General features: G+C 46.1%; 1 protein-coding gene across 1 annotated transcript in view; it reads left to right on the forward strand.

The window, feature by feature from the left end:
- The window catches only part of mapk8ip2 (mitogen-activated protein kinase 8 interacting protein 2), a gene marked incomplete at both ends in the record, with an annotated part of 90,758 nt that overhangs the window by 69,645 nt on the left and 3,613 nt on the right, over window positions 1-17,500 (forward strand). The window contains 10 exons of the mRNA XM_080545302.1: window positions 275-520; window positions 646-724; window positions 3,807-4,007; window positions 4,611-6,993; window positions 7,201-7,406; window positions 11,613-11,688; window positions 12,324-12,496; window positions 13,645-13,754; window positions 14,007-14,129; window positions 14,826-14,896. Of these exons, the coding sequence (XP_080401428.1) occupies window positions 275-520; window positions 646-724; window positions 3,807-4,007; window positions 4,611-6,993; window positions 7,201-7,406; window positions 11,613-11,688; window positions 12,324-12,496; window positions 13,645-13,754; window positions 14,007-14,129; window positions 14,826-14,896 (3,668 nt within the window). The remainder of the gene's footprint in view (window positions 1-274; window positions 521-645; window positions 725-3,806; window positions 4,008-4,610; window positions 6,994-7,200; window positions 7,407-11,612; window positions 11,689-12,323; window positions 12,497-13,644; window positions 13,755-14,006; window positions 14,130-14,825; window positions 14,897-17,500) is intronic.

A 17,500-nucleotide genomic window follows, 5' to 3' on the forward strand; every position in this document is an offset into this window, starting at 1 on the left:
GTGTGTGTGTGTGTGTGTGTGTGTGTGTGTGTGTGTGTGTGTGCGTGCGTGCATGCTTTTTCCTGATGTGGGTATTGAAGTAGTGCTATCATACTTTGTGGCATTTGAGGATATTATTGAAATCTGCTGACATATTCACAATTGAGCGACTTGCTGTGTAACAATAGTGTGTAAATGTATTCACTCTCTCTCTTTCTCTCTCCCCACTCTCCCCTCCCTACACCTCTCTCCCCTCTCTCCCCTCTCTATACCTCCTGCCCCGTCTCTGCATCAGGACTGCCTGATCCTGGAGAAGAGTGAGATGCACCACCCAATCTGCTCCTTCCAGGATGACTTCCAGGAGTTTGAGATGATTGACGATGAGGATGAGGAGGAGGAGGAGGAGGAGGAAGAGGAGGAGGAAGAAGAGGTTGACCCTGAGGCGCCTCCCTCCCCCTCGGCCTCTCCCCCTCCCTCCCCCACGCTGGGCACGGTGAAGAGCCGGCCTACCACCCTCAACCTCACCACTGCTGTCTCCCAGGTCACACACCATGTCTACCTTGAACACACAGCTGCTTTTAACACTCTGGGTGCTGCATTCAAGTTCCAAATGTCCACAGTTTAATAGTCTAATGCTTTTTTTAAACTCCACCCCTCTCCCTTCAGGACTCATTGAACAACAACAGCAGTCTGTCTCCCAAGAAAGGAAGCTGGCAGGATTCCCTACGCAACCCTACTTCTCAGGGTTAGTACTCTTAACACCAGTCATACTCAACACCCACCTACTGTCATTTCCATGTCATTTCCATCCATTTTTTTAATGTTTTGCCTTTGCCTATCATATATATCAGGGGTAGGCAACCTTTTTGATATTAAGTGCCATTTTTTAATTTTCTTGTTAGTCAGTGTGCCAACCACAATATCAACATTAATTATGACTCGACATCAAACCAAACCAAACAGACCAACAGATCTGCAATTTTATTCCACAACATGAACAACAATTTTCAGCAAAGAGCTATGTATGCAAAGCCATGTATGCTAAATAAACCTAAAAATGTAACTAACTGAAACTTGAACAAAATTAACAACATAACATCTAAGACAACTAAACTTTGTGATGCGGAGCACAACTTTAAGCAAATTGGAGCGCTCAATTTCTACCAAAGTTGCTAACTGCGCTCCCTATGGTTATCATTTTAATAAGTAGGCCTAACTGGAGGGTGATTATACAAGGGTCTTACTTGTATGAATTATAATTTATATTTATATAATTATTTGGTTGTTACTTACATTTTATTCTTTTATTCCAACCACAACAAACATATATATTTTTTGGGTTGCAAAGAGCTATGTATGCAAAGCCATGTAAACAGTCCTAACAATCAATGTCGTGATCCCTGGCCCTGTTTTCCTTTGCTCAACTCCATTATCTGGGGGTGGTACTTGGTCACTTTAAGTTGCACACAATTAATGCAACCGCTCCCCTCTGTTTCCCGACCATGGCAGGGGCACCATCTGTTATCACAGCAAAAATCCTGCTAATATCAATCCCTCGCTCCACAAAATGCTTGATAAGAACTTTAGCGATGTCCTCACCTTTTGTTGTTTCTGGCATTGGTTTTAGGCAGCAGAGCTCCTCCCTTACAGCAGAATCACAGTATCTTGCTATGACAGCCAGACGTGGCATGTCATTCACATCTACGCTCTCATCAAGTGCGAGGCTAATCACCGTCGCATCTTTCAAACCAGCGGTCTGCTGCGCTTTCACGTTTTCTGCCATTTCTCCTATTCTTCGTTCCACACTTCTGGCTGACACTGGGATGTCTTTTATTCTTGATTTTATTGTGTCTTTGTTTGATAAGCCTTCAAACAAAACATCTGAGCTACAGAGGAAAGCCTCCTTAATATATTCTCCATCAGTGAATGGCTTTCCACGTTTCGCAATGCAATGAGCAATGCGAAAGCTTGCTTCAGTTGCGTGATTTTTAGCAGTGGCAAATGCTTTAAAGGTGCTGGCCTGCTTCCCATACCTTGACACAGCACGTCTTATTGATTCGGCCTTGTCTGCTTCATCCTTGAACGACTTGAGTTATATTGATACAAGTATCGAATCGAATTCAGAATTTTACTTTGAAAATTGGCGCCAGAATACGGCTCTCGTGGAGTGGATGAGAGACTAGGGCTGCATTCGTAAATTCGCCCTGAGAGCGCCGGAGCGTCCCTGAGACTGCCTCTAGTCCAGTCATGTCAAAGTCAAATACACAGGGGGCCAAAATTAAAAAATGGTACAAGTGGAGGGCCGGGCTGGTTCAATGTTTATTAAAACTCGCAATTATTGCACATATTGAACCAATACCAATAACACAGCCTATATTGCACTTAACATTAATCATTACATTAAATTAAGTAAAACATAAATAAAATCAGTTGCAATATTTTCTCAAGGCTCTTTCAGTAATAAATTGAAAACGTTTTTTTTTTTTTACAGGTAAACAGCTAAATGTAATTTTCATTCAAAGCTCAATGGCAAGATCAATGCAAAAATGAAACAGCATGCATTAAAAACAAATCAGTGTGCTTCTCTGATCCTCACCAATGACTTTTATAATAAAATTAGAAAAGTTAGTGCAAACTTGCAAAAGTGCAAAACAGTTGCATTAATTTCTTAGGCAACATGTCCGTGGGTCCATTCAACTGGAGAAAAAAATTATAATTCCCTTCAAAGAAATATCAAGTCCAAGTTATTTCTGCTCACTTGTCTGAGGCTGAGCCCGATACTTGGTGTCTCATCTTGAGTACAAGTTCATTAATGTTTGGGGTCAGGCTCTGAGCTGAGGAAATCCTCAGGATTGAGTTCAGATGTTCATCACTAAGACGACTCCTATGTGATGTTTTGTTTAGTTTCATCAACGAAAACAGTTGTTCACACACGTATGTGCTGCCAAACATAGACGGCGTGCGAGCAACTTGGGTGCGCAGCTCAGGCATTGTGTCGGGGATGAAACGAGCAAACTCAGCAGCGCCACGGACTCATATTTTGCCTTCAATGTGTCATTACACTGGAGCTCAATCAGCTCCATTTGGAGATTTGCTGGTGCACTTTCCACGTCAACTGCAAATGGATTGCTGAGCAGTTGAAGCCTGCTTTTTTGGGCTTCAAAGTCGGAAAATCTCCGCCTGAATTCGGCAGCAAGTATGCCGAGTTTGTCAGCAAACTGTGAACTCGGGAACACTCGGGAATTGACGGCGATATTTCGGCCTCCCACTGTGCTGCTGCTGCTCATGACTAGTACTGAAGTGAAGAGAAGACGCGGGGTCGCGCTCGCTCGCGGGCACTCGGTACGCGCCAATGCATCTTGGGACTTGTAGTATTATGGTGCTGCGGGCACATAATACTGCGGGCCGGTTTTAATAGTAATTAAATATCATCCCGCGGGCAAGAGAGAACTCATTCACGGGCCTGATCCTACTTGGTCCCATTGTGACATTGAACCCAGTGTGCGCGAATTTACGAACGCGGCCAACATAAAAAAATAAAAAAACATTCTCCCATTCTCGCACTTATTGATTAGCTGTCGCGTGCCACTGTTTAAGCTGTCGCGTGCCACTGCTGGCACGCGTGCCATAGGTTGCCGACCCCTGATATATATAATACCCATAGTGATCCGCAACGCCCCCACCCTGGACTCCTTCAAATTAGCCCTCAAAACCCATCTGTTCTCCAAGGCCTTTGGCCCCTAGTCATTGTTTCAGTTTTTGCTTTGTTTGTTTTCTGTTTTGTCTGTCCGCTAAGGCGCTATATAAATGTTGTTGTGTTCTGCTAGGCTGTCTGTCCCCGACCCGCTCCTGCCTAGAGGACGGCCCCCATGTGACGGGCCAGCCCCCCCCGCCGGCCCCCCAGGCACCAGGGTCCCAGAGCAAAGGTACTCCCCCCAAACAGGCACGGGAGGGGGGGCACCCCCAGTCCCCTCGCAGGCCCCTCCTCTGCGACATGGAGGGCAACAGACGGGAGAGGCCCGAATACGGTAACAAAATGGCCGACAGTGAGCTGGAGGTCAAGAGTTCAGAGGTCATCCCATGAACATGGTTGTAGTGACGTGAAGTAAAGTGGAGTCGTCCAGTCCTCACCTGCAGAGCCATAGATATTTAGAGTTTCTCAAAGTCAGAGGCAGATTTGCTTTTGGTGAGCACCAGGGTCATTGCATTGTTACAAGAAATTAAATTAGTTTATTATTTGTGGAAAAATGGAAAATGTGAAAATACTTAAATGGATTCAGGTCATTCTTTTTATCTATGGCTCCTTTCACCTCCATCTCAACTCTGTTAGACGGGTTCTGAATGGTTTCTGATCTCTCTTTTCTTCTCTCCCTCTCTCTCCCCCTCCACTCCCTCCCTCCCTCTCTCTCCCCCTCCACTCCTATTTATTTCACCCACTTTTATCTATCTCTGCACCCACTCTGGCCCATTTTTCTCTTCATCCTTTCTCCATCTCTCCTTTTCATTAATTACTTCCTCTGCCCCTTGCATCTCCAATCTCTCTTTTGTCCCATCCCTTCTTTCCCCTCTCAATCGCCCTCCTCCCTGGTTCTCACTCCATCCTCCTCCCTCTCATATCCTCCCTCTAACAGGGTCCTTTGGTCAGCACAAGTCTCACCCCTGCTCTGGCGAGGTCGTTGACCCCAACATTGACCCCTCCACTCTGACCTCCAGAGTTCCCTCTGCGGATGAGCACTCCCAATGCTCCGACACTGAGGTTGACCACGACCTCAACAGCGATCACAACCACAAACGGTCACGGTCCTCCCAGTCCCGCTGTGCCAACGACACCTACACCGTCACAGCTGAGTCTGGGTTTGACCCGGAGCTGGAGAACGACCCGGACGGTACCAGCCGCTGCCTGTCCTCCACCGCTCCTATCGGGAGTAACAACGGCGCTGACACCCCGCTGTCTGACGAGGAGCTGGAGAAAGACTTCGACGTGGAGTTCATGTGTAAGGAGACCTATGACATGGTTTGCAAAGAGAACCAGAGCTCAGTGTATGTGGAGTTCCCTTCCATCGAGCCGTCCGAACTCGCCTCCTTCTCCAGCTACATGTCGTCCAGCCGCTCGGACACTCTGGAGCCGTTCCAGAGCTCAGAGTCTCCAGCTGCATCCAACGACGCCACGGCCAACGACTCCACCTCTCCGTCCTCAGACCCGGGAATCGCAGACATGAATGCAAAGCGCTGCTATGCGACTTCTGATCCTGACCAGGACTTGAGCTCTCCAGGGTCAGACTCAGACATAGAGGGTGAGCTGGAGGCGGCGTTCGCCTGTGGGGGTCCGCTGGTCTCCAACATGATCTCCTCCATCTCAGAGACGGAGCTGGACCTGACCAGCGACGAGAGCAGCAGCGGACGCTCATCCCACCTCACCAACTCCATCGAGGAGGCGAGCTCACCCACCTCCGACCAGGAGCTGGAGCCGGACACAGAGCTGGAACAAGACAGCGGGATTGTAGGCTTGAAGGCTTCTCTGCTTCTAGGACAGCCCGACCCTATCAAAGAGTGCTCACTCTTACCTTCACCGTCCCCCTTACCCTCGCCCACCATGGCGACCCCCTCCCCTCTTGACTCTCCCATCCTCCCCCTGATACCCTACGATGACGACCAGGCTCTGATGGGCCTCCAGAGCGTGGATGATGACCTAGCGTGCGAGCACCAGGCCGACCCAGACGAGACGCTCCCGCCGGCCCAGCAGTGTGAGGACAGCCTCTCCAGGCAGATGGTCCTGCAGATCGAGCCGGACCACAGTCTGGAGAGCTTCAAGCGATCCTTCTACCTGCCGGTAGGCCCCAGGATCATGCCCCACGCAGACGACTACGACGGAAACAGCGAGGGGGAGTCTGAGTCTGAGAGCGAAGACGAGCTGAGCGAGAATTCAGACTCGCCCTGGCTGCTTAGCAACCTGGTCAACAAGATGATGTCAGAGGGCTCTTACCCGATCAGCTGCCCGGAGGATTGCTTTAAGAGGTCGGTGTCTGTCTCCGACACCATCTCGCCCTCCTCCGACATCGAGACGGACGCGTTTACCGAAGCGGCAGAGGAACAAGAGCAGAAAACAGCGAAGGAGGGAACAGAGGAAGATGAGGAGAAAGAGGGCAAGGGCCTGAGAGGGAAGGGGAACGAGAGAGAGGAGAGAGAGGAGAGAGAGAAGAACGCAGAGCTTCCCAACGGGGATGCAGGGAAGAGTAATGAGAGGTTCAGTCCCAATCTGTCCAGAAGCAACCCTGCTGGTGACAGCGTTACTCCGGGTTATATGGAACGCCATGGCAACAAGGCCAAGGGACCTACAGAGTCTAACCGCACCCACATCACTCACAACTCCGCCCCCAAATCAGCCAAAAATACCAGGCAGCAGGCTGAGGAGGAGAAGGCCACAGAGCCTGACAACGACCTGATGATGATAGAGGGAAGGAAGGAGCTGGACTCTCCCAGTCTGAGCGAGAGTGTGGCCAGCGACAAAGACGAGGGTCGTGAGACGGAGGCCAAGACCACAGGACGTTCCACAGACTCTCTGGAGCGCATCAAAGAGGTCAAACACAGCCTGACCCTGGACATCCCCACAGCCCAGACCAATCGCTGCTTCAGTCTCACCTACTCAACAGACAACGATGAAGAGGAGGAGGAGGAAGAGGAGGAGGAAGAGGAGGAGGAAGATGCATCACCATTCCTGGGGGATCTGCGGAAGCAGTCGTCCTATGGGGGGAGTGACCTGTATCTGGACAGCTCCCCCCCCATCGACGAGAGTGTGCGTGAGCTCCAAGACCAGGACCGGCCTCTGTGTGAGAGGGACGTCCCCCTGCAGGCTCTGTGTGAGAGGGACGTCCCCCTGCAGGCTCTGTGTGAGAGGGAGGTCCCCCTGCAGGCTCTGCGGACGTTGCCGGATGATAATGGATTGGCGTATGACTCTATGAAGTACACACTGGTAGTAGATGAGAATACCACACTGGAGCTGGTCAGCCTCAGGAGGTAGGGATGGAAGGATGAATGAATGAATGGATGAATAATGGTGCAAAGTGTCAAACTAAACTGCGCTCTGTAGGAACAAACATTTGGGTAACACTTTACATTCAAGTTTCTCCTTGTTATAATAATAACACTGTTATTACTCTAGTAACAACATTATGAGCGATATGTTGTCACATTTCTAACGCGTCAGAGTTGTTACCTTCTCAGATGCACGTCTGTTTTGAGTGACGACAGTGAGCTGTCTACGCTGTGTGACGACGACCCCCTGGAGACGGGAGAGGAGGGGTACAGGAGGGACATCGGCGTGCGGCCAGAACTCCTCAGCTCCTCAGAGGACTCCTCCCCGGAGGCAGACATCCCGTTCTCCAAGAAGTTCCTCAACGTGTTCGTCAACAGCACCTCCCGCTCCTCCAGTGAGTCATTACCACCACCACCAACAACAACAACAACAACAACAACAACAAACAACTTCATAATTAGATCTACATTACAGTGCTGTGTCCTATCACAGTAAAAGTCAGTTGCCATGAGTTTACATTAGCTGCTTATGAAGCCTTCTGATACAGGGTCACCATCGAGGGGGGTATTTCATAAATGTCGCTAAATAAAGCAGCACTTAATTGAAAAAGCCTGGTTACACTTAACGTCGACTGTGACTTAAGACTCAAGCCATTTCATTAACATTATTCCGGCATGTGAATACATTTCCGCCTTGTTGAAAATCAATGACACATCACTAGTCAACTAACACAGCTTGTTTTGTGAGCCTGCTAACAATGTAAAGCAGTGTTCTAGCTAACTAGGTAGCAGTGGGGATTACTCACCTAATCCATTGCGTTGTTGCAGTATTCTGGCTTGACTACCGAGTTTGTGTCGTGATTCTCAACACCGTTGAAACGTAGCTCCGTGTTTCAAAATAAAAGTCTGAACATTTTGATTGGCTGCCACCATGCGGACCAAATGATCAGACTGTGTCACATATTAGATCATCATGATGGCAGAATGGTATTAGGGGCTGTGTTCAGGTTGCACTCTCCTTTGAGGTGTGGGTTTGAATCCTGCTACTGACATACATTTTTTACTGCATTGTGTTGTCTGGTACTTGTACTCGCATTGCAATAATTACTTACTTACTTAGGCCCTTAACTCCCAGTGAAGCACATAGGCCATTGACGACTCTTCTCCATCCAGCACGGCTTTGGGCTATCTTCTCCGTCTCTCCCCAGCTGGTACCATGTCTTTTCAGCTCTGCCTCCGTGTCCCGTCGCCTCCAGCTGTTTTTGGGCCTTCCCCTCTTCCGCTTCCCCTGGGGGTTCCATGTCAGGGCCTGGCGTGTGGTGGTATCTGCTGGCTTACGTAAGGTGTGGCCAATCCATCTCCACTTCCTTCTCCGGATCTCCTGGCTCCCTCTCTGCCACAGCTCTCTACTGGCTCCTGGCTCCCTCTCTGCCACAGCTCTCTACTGGCTCCTGGCTCCCTCTCTGCCACAGCTCCTTGTTGCTGATTTTGTCCGGCCACCTGATTCTGAAGATGCGCCTCAGACAGCTGTTAATGAATGTCTGGATCTTCTGGATCTTCTTTTTTGTCCTTCTCCACGTCTCCGCACCGTAGAGAAGGACACTTTTGACGTTGGAGTTGAAGATGCGCACCTTCGTTGGTGTTGCTATTTCCCTTGAGGCCCAGATGTTCTTCAGGATAATGAAGGCTGCTCTGGCTTTGCCTACCCTGGCAGTGACATCGCTGTCTGTGCCACCTTGTTTATCGATAATACTGCCAAGGTAGGTGAAGGAGTCGACTTCTTTGATGGGTCTGTCGTCTATGGTGACAGGGATGGTGGTCAGGGTGTTAATCCTCATCAGTTTTGTCTTCTCCTTGTTTATCCTAAGGCCTGCTCGAAGGGATGTTGTTGCTAGCTGGGTGGTCTTGTCCTGCATGTGATTATGGCTGTGTGACAGGAGGGCCAGATCATCAGCAAAATCCAGGTCATCCAGTTGTGAGACCAGAGTGTCCACTGTATGCCGTTCTTCCTTCCTGCTGTGGTGGTCTTCATTATCCAGTCCATAACGAGAAGAAACAGGAAGGGCGACAGTAGACATCCCTGTCGAACTCCAGACTTGACCTCAAAACTGTCTGACATCTGGCCTGCATGTAAGACCCTGCAGGACATTCCCTGGTAGGTGTTCTGGACCAGGGAGGTGATCTTCTCCGGGACACTGTAGTGCCTCATTAGCTTCCACAGGGTCTCTCTGTCCACACTATCAAATGCCTTTTCATAGTTGATGAAGTTGATGTATAGGGAGGAGTTCCATTCTATTGATTGCTCTACTATGATGCATAAGGTGGCGATCTGGTCAGTACAGGATCTATTACTCCAGAAGCCTGCCTGCTGGTATCGGAGCAGGGGATCAACTGCTGTTTTCATTCTCTCCAGTAGAATTCTGTTCAGGATTTTGCCTGGTACAGAGAGGAGCATGTAGTTGTTACAGCTGGTGAGGTCTCCTTTTTTTGGTATTTTGATGATAACTCCCTCCCTCCAGTTCTCAGGTACCTTCTCTTCCTCCCAGACTTTGGTGAAGAGGCTGTGGAGCATGTCAGTGGTGGTTGTTAGGTCAGCCTTCATTGCCTCTGCTGGTATTCCATCCGGCCCTGCAGCTTTTCCTGACTTCAATGTCTTGATAGCCTTCGAAATCTCTGCCTTGCTGGGTTTCTCACAGTTTATTGATAAAACTGTGTCTGCTGGTGGTATGTCTGGTCTTTCTACTGGGACAGGTTGATTCAGGACTTCTTTGAAGTGTTCGGCCCATCTTCTCCGCTGGTCCTGAGCGGTTGAAATTGGGTTTCCCTGTTTATCCTTCACTGGCTTGTCTGTCTGATGGAGCTTGCCTGCTAGCTTCTTGGTGATCATGTAGAGGTCTTTCATGTTTCCCTGTGCTGCCGCTGTTTCTGCTTGTTGGGCCAGGTTGTCTATGTAGGCCCTTTTGTCCTTTCTAATACTTTTCTTCACCTTTTCTTCACCTCTGAACTTTCGACTGATGCGTGGTCTATTTGGTTCTCTGTAACATGGTCTGGAGATCTCCACGTGGCCTTGTGGATTTGCTTATGTGGGAAGATGCTGCCTCCTATGACCAGCTGGTTAAGGGAGCACAGGTCTGCAAACCTTTCACCATTCTCATTCATCTGGCCCAGCCTGTGTGTACCCATGATGTCTTCATAGCCATTGTTGTCAGCTCCGGTCTTGGCATTGAAGTCACCCATGAGAATAGTGATATCCTTTGCTCTGAGTCTGTCCAGCACCCCCTGCAGCTGGTCGTAGAAGTCGTCTTTCTTTTCCTCCATGGCATCGTTGGTCGGAGCGTAGCACTGAATGATATTCAGCTTGATGTTCTCTTTCTGAGTGGCAAATTGGGCGGTGATGATTCTTGAGTTCACCGGTTCCCAACCAATGAGGGAGCGCTGTGCCTCTGGAGCCCGCATGAGGGCAACTCCTTCTGTGTGGGGGGCACCATCTTCAGTGTGCCCGGAGTAGAGCACCATCTCCCCTGATGATAAACTCATATGCCCTGCTTGTAGCCATCTTGTCTCACACAGTCCCAGGAGAGAGATGTTGTAATTTCTCATCTCCTGTGCTACCTGGACTGTCTTCCCTGACTCAAACATGGTCCTGACGTTCCATGTGGCGGTGGTGGTGGTCCGAGGAGTTAGCAAGGGGGTGGGCCTTACAGCTTCCTTGCGGGTTTGGCTTCCCTGCTTCATAAACCTCCTCTGTGGAGGCCCTTCTTTCATGCATTCTAATGTCTGCATTCTAATGTCTACATTCTAATGTCTGCATTCTAATGTCTACATTCTAATGTCTACATTCTAATGTCTGCATTCTAATGTCTACATTCTAATGTCTGCATTCTAATGTCTGCATTCTAATGTCTGCATTCTAATGTCTACATGTCTACATTCTAATGTCTACATTCTAATGTCTGCATTCTAATGTCTACATTCTAATGTCTGCATTCTAATGTCTACATTCTAATGTCTGCATTCTAATGTCTGCATTCTAATGTCTACATTCTAATGTCTGCATTCTAATGTCTACATTCCAATGTCTGCATTCTAATGTCTACATTCTAATGTCTGCATTCTAATGTCTACATTCTAATGTCTGCATTCTAATGTCTACATTCTAATGTCTACATTCTAATGTCTGCATTCTAATGTCTACATTCTAATGTCTACATTCTAATGTCTACATTCTAATGTCTGCATTCTAATGTCTGCATTCTAATGTCTACATTCTAAGGCCCTTCTTCCCCCCAGCCATGTTGGTTTTGTTTTGTCGTCAATGCATCTGTAACAGTTTTTTTCTAGATAGGGTTGTTGGGATTTAATTACACTAAACTCTGGACAGATAATAAGTAAATAATAATAATAATAATAATAATAATAATAAGTTAGCATTCTTTTCTTTTTCAGTAAGGTCCTCAGGGCTATGACAATGTTCCCCAAATGTGTCAAGTTGAAAAGCACACAGTACATATCTACAGTACCTCTGTGTTTGTGTGTTATGTGTGTGTGTGTGTGTGTGTGTGTGTGTGTGTGTGTGTTGTGTGTGTGTGTTATGTGTTCAGGTACGGAGTCCTTTGGGATGTTTTCCTGTACAATCAATGGAGAGGAGAGAGACCAGACACACAGGGCGGTCTACAGGTGAGTGATGTCATAGATGATGTCATAGATGACATCATGTGCGGGTATAGCGACGCGTTAAAGAAATATGAAACACAATTAACAATGAACAATGATGGTTAATGACAGGAGTCCAGTGTAACTCTCCTCCTATGTGGTTTGTCTGCTGCTCTTTGTCTGAGCTACTGATTGAAACATGATATTCTGTAAGAGGGGGGTGGAGGTTAAACGTGTAAGCCATGAGGGGGGGGGGGGGTTAAATCCTGATGACTCACAGTTGATGATAGGGAGGGAGTCAGGTGTTGTAGCTTTAGCTTTTCCTATAGTGTTGTCGCAGGGGGACCAATAATCACACACTGTCCACCACCTGTGTCTCAGTGTGTGTGTGTGTGTGTGTGTGTGTGCGTGTGCGTGTGCTTGCGTGTGTGTGTGTGCTTGCGTGTGTGTGTGTATGTGTGTGTGTTTGTGTGTGTGTTCTCCCTTGTACTCCCCCTTCTTCGGAGACTGAATCGCCCCTCCCTAATATCATTTACCTATCTGTTCCTTTGGGAGGAACCTGAAACCCCGGCAGATGTCTCCTCCTGACATAGGCCCCCCCCCCCCCCCCCCCCCCCCCCACCCTGACTCTTTATCAAGCTCTCTGCTGCCCCCTGCAGGTTCATCCCCAGACATGCAGACGAGGTGGAGCTGGACGTGGACGACCCTCTGATGGTGGAGGAGGAGGAGGACGACTACTGGTACCGAGGCTACAACATGCGGACGGGCGAGAGAGGAATCTTCCCTGCCTTCTACGCCCACGAGGTCATAGGTCAACCCAAGGAGCAGACGGGTGAGAGGGAGACCTACATGTTTGTATTATTCTACATGTTTGTATTATTCTACATGTTTGTATTATTCTGAGTGTTTATAGTTTATTTTTATAAGTTATGGTTATTTCTCTCCAATCAAGCATGATTTTGGTCGGTGTGTAAAGTTGACTGTCTGATAAGATTCAAGATTCAAGATTCAAGATTGCTTTATTGTCTGTCACAGTGACAGAAATTCTCCTTTGACAGGCTTTGTGCAGTTCATGAATACGGTATCCACATTAAAAACACACATAGGTCACATACATACAGTAAAAACAGACAGATATAACAGTGTTTATAAAATGTAGTGCCTATTTAAAAAGTCGTAATTTAAAAATAATAGTAAGAAAAACAGTATTATGATTTTTTTTTTTAAATGTTGTGGTTTAAAAGAAAAACAGTGTGCTTCCTATTTTAAAATGTTCAGGGCGGTGTTTGCAGTGGGAATGAATTATTTTGTATGTGTTTTTCCGGGCCAGTGGAGTTCTATAACGGCGGCCTGATGGAAGTGGCTGAAATGATTGGTGGAGGGGGTGAAAGGGGTCCTGTGTGATTTGTGTGGCTTTCCTGATTAGTGACCGGTTGTAGATTTCAGACAGGAGAGTTTGAGGTGAGCCGATGATTTTACTTGCCTGATTGACTATACGGGAGAGTTTGGTTTTGTGTTTGACAGTGAGGGAGTTGTACCAGGATGTGTTATTGAAGGTGAGAATGGATTCAATGAGTGATTTGTAAACCAGGGTTAAAATGTCCTTGCTGACGTTAAAAGCCCTGAGCTTCCTCAGCAGGTGGAGGCGCTGCTGGGCCTTTTTGTAAATTGAGTCAGTATGCTGGGAGAAGGACAGAGAGATGTCAATCTCTGTCCCCAGGTACTTGAAGGACTATACCTGTTCAACCAGCTGGCCGTTGATGCTGAGGGGTTGGAAGAGGTGGTGACAGTCTGCCTTCTCCCTGTTCCCAAAGCACAGCTCCTTAGTTTTGCTGGTGTTGAGCTCCAGGGAGCTTTGCTGGAACACCAGGGCTAGGTCTTCTGCTGCCTGGTGGTACTTGGCCAGGGCGTCGGCCCCAGTCACTTCCTGTGTGTGTTCCTCCTGTCTGATGTCACTTCCTGTGTGTGTTCCTCCTGCAGGCGTGAGGAGGAACCCTGCGTGGATGGAGAGCTACAGCGTTCAGTTCCTGGGCTCTGTGGAGGTTCCCTATCACCAAGGCAACGGCATCCTCTGTGCTGCCATGCAGAAGGTACACACACACACACACACACACGATGCATGCCCGCACACACACACACACACACGCACAAAACACACAGAACACAAACAGAATAATGATATTCCTACTACTGCTATTCCACAGGTTTCAATGCATGGCTAGGGGAGTAATGCACGCACACCCACACCCCCCCACACACACACACACACACACACACACACAGGGCTGTGCTGACAAGTAACATATTCTACTCTAACCCCTTAGTCTCTCTCTCTCTCTCAGATTGCGATAGCGAGGAAGAGGACAGTGCACGTGCGGCCTCCCTCCCTGTGTGAGCTGGAGATCAGCCAGCAGGGGGTCAAACTGGTGATGAGTCTGGAGGACGAGTACGACACCCTGGATGAGGTGAGCGGTGGAGGGGGGGAGGGGGGGAGGAGGTGGAGGGGTGTATAGCACCATACTATACTATATCATACTATCATACTATACTACATCATACTATACTATATCATACTATCATACTATACTATACTATATCATACTATACTATATCATACTATACTATATCATACTATACTATATCATACTATCATACTATACTATATCATACTATCATACTATACTATATCATACTATACTATATCATACTATCATACTATACTATATCATACTATACTATAGTATAGTATAGTATGATATAGTATAGTATGATATAGTATAGTATGATGTAGTATAGTATGATATAGTATAGTATGATATAGTATAGTATGATGTAGTATAGTATGATAGTATAGTATGATATAGTATAATATGATATAGTATAGTATGATATAGTATAGTATGATATGATATAGTATAGTATGATATAGCACGAGTGTAAGAGAAGGGGTGGAGGAGAGGAAAGGGGATGAGGGTAAAGGTTGAGTCTGTGAGCTGGAGAACAGTCTGCAAGTGAGCGGTCAAGAGCTTTGAGGATAAAAGTATGTCTCTCTCTGTCTCTCTGTCTCTCTCTGTCTCTCTGTCTCTCTCTGTCTCTCTCTGTCTCTCTGTCCCTCTGTCTCTCTCTGTCTCTCTCTGTCCCTCTGTCTCTCTCTCCATCAGTTTGACAGATGTAGTCACACCTTCCAGATGAAGAACATCTCTTTCTGTGGATGCCATCCCAAGAACAACTGGTAAATAAACACACCTGATGCTCCTCTCTCCTCTCCTACCTCTAGTGCAGCGATTCCCAACCTATGGGCCGTGGCCCTCTGGTGGTCCGCGAAGGTACTGCTAGTGGGCCGCCAAATCATGAAAACAAAAATAAAAATAAATTTAAAAACGTTTTAATAAAAAAAAATGTCATATCATATAATACAACTTATTATTATTATAATTATAAGAACAATAACAACTTACTGTACATACAGCTTACACTATTATCACAACTGTATACTGCAATACATTTATCACTTTACCCTCATTCACATTTTGACATGGCAAACAGCTCAGGTGACTACTACTAGGTGACTACTACTAGGCCTACTGCACTGTATGTATGATGATTGTATGATGATGCATATGAAATATCCAATAAGAATAAGAGAATAATGACGAGTCACCCCAAAAATGTAGTGGGGTGCGTAAAATGCCTGTGTGTGTGTGGGCTGCGAATACTTTAGAGATTCAAAAAGGTTGGGAACCGCTGCTCTAGTGTGTGTGTATATATATATATATATATATGTATATTATAATGTATATATATGTATATATAATAATGTGCATATGTATATACTGTATATGTATATATAATAATGTATATATATATGTATATATAATAATGTGTATATATAATAATGTATGTTTGTATATATATGTATATAATAATGTATATATATGTATATATAATAATGTATATATATATATATATATGTATATATATAATAATGTGTATATATGTATATATAATAATGTATATATATATATATATATATATGTATATATAATAATGTATTATACACTACCATTCAAAAGTTTGGGGTCACTTAGAAATTTCCTTATTTTTGAAAGAAAAGCACAGTTTTTTTCAATGAAGATAACATTAAATTAATCAGAAATACACTCTTACATTTTTTATAGTTGTCTTTTCTGAATGGGGCAGTCCCACTCATATTTTTCATTTTTATTGACAGTACAGTATAGATTATGACAGGAAGGATGGGTGAGAGAGAGAGGAGGGATGACATGCAGGATATGTCCCCGGCCGGATTCGAACCGGGGACCCTGCGGTTAAATGGTCGACGCTTAACCCGCTACACCACCTAAGCGCCCCCACTCTACACATTGTTAATGTGGAAAATGACTATTCTAGCTGCAAACATCTGTTTTTTAATGGAATATCTACATAGGTGTGTGTGTAGAGGCCCATTTCCAGCAACCGTCACTCCAGTGTTCTAATGGTACATTGTGTTTGCTAATCGCGTTAAAAAGCTAATGGATGATTAGAAAAACCTTGAAAACCCTTGTGCAATTACGTTAGCACAGCTGAAAACGGTTTTGCTGGTTAGAGAAGCTATACAAATGGCCTTCCTTTGAGCTAGTTGAGTATCTGGAGCGTCACATTTGTGGGTTCAATTATACTCTCAAAATGGCCAGAAAAAGAGAACTTTCATATGAAACTCGACAGTCTATTCTTGTTCTTAGAAATGAAGGCTATTCCATGTGAGAAATTGCCAAGAAACTGAACATTTCCTACAACGGTGTGTACTAGTCCCTTCAGAGAACAGCACAAACAGGCTCTAACCAGAGTAGAAAGAGAAGTGGGAGGCCCCGGTGCACAACTGAGCAAGAAAACAATTACATTAGAGTCTCTAGTTTGAGAAATAGACGCCTCACAGGTCCTGAACTGGCAGCTTCATTAAATGGTACCCGCAAAACGCCAGTGTCAACGTCTACAGTGAAGAGGCGACTCTGGGATGCTGGCCTTCTAGGCAGAGTGGCAAAGAAAAAGCCATATCTGAGACTGGCCAATAAAAGGAAAAGATTAATATGGGCAAAAGAACACAGACATTGGACAGAGGAAGATTGGAAAAAAGTGTTATGGACAAACAAATCGAAGTTTGAGGTGTTTTAATCACACAGAAGAACATTTGTGAGACGCAGAACAAGTGAAAAGATGCTGGAAGAGTGCCTGACGCCATCTGTCAAGCATGGTGGAGGTAATGTGATGGTCTGGGGCTGCTTTGGTGCTGGTAATGTGGGAGATTTGTACATGGTAAAAAGGATTTTGAATAAGGAAGACTATCACTAAATTTTGCAACGCCATGCCATACCCTGTGGACAGCGCTTGATTGGAGCCAATTTCCTCCTACCACAGGACAATGACCCAAAGCACACCTCCAAATTATGCAAGAACTATTTAGGGAAGAAGCAGGCAGCTAGTATTCTGTCTGTAATGGAGTGGCCAGCGGAGTCACCAGATCTCAACCCCATTGAGCTGTTGTGGGAGCAGCTTGACCGTATGGTACGCAAGAAGTGCCCATCAAGCCAATCCAACTTGTGGGAGGTGCTTCAGGAAGCGTGGGGTGAAATTTCTTCAGATTACCTCAACAAATTAACCGCTAGAATGCCAAAGGTCTGCAATGCTGTAATTGCTGCAAAGGGAGCATTCTTTGACGAAAGCAAAGTTTGAAGGACAAAATTATTATTTCAAATAAAAATCATTATTTCTATCCATGTCAATGTCTAGACTATATTTTCTATTCATTTTGCAACTCATTTGATAAATAAAAGTGTGA

The sequence above is a fragment of the Nansenia antarctica genome (genome assembly GCF_963989245.1).
Source record: "Nansenia antarctica genome assembly, chromosome: 14".
In the NCBI taxonomy this organism is placed as follows: Eukaryota; Metazoa; Chordata; class Actinopteri; order Argentiniformes; family Microstomatidae; genus Nansenia; species Nansenia antarctica.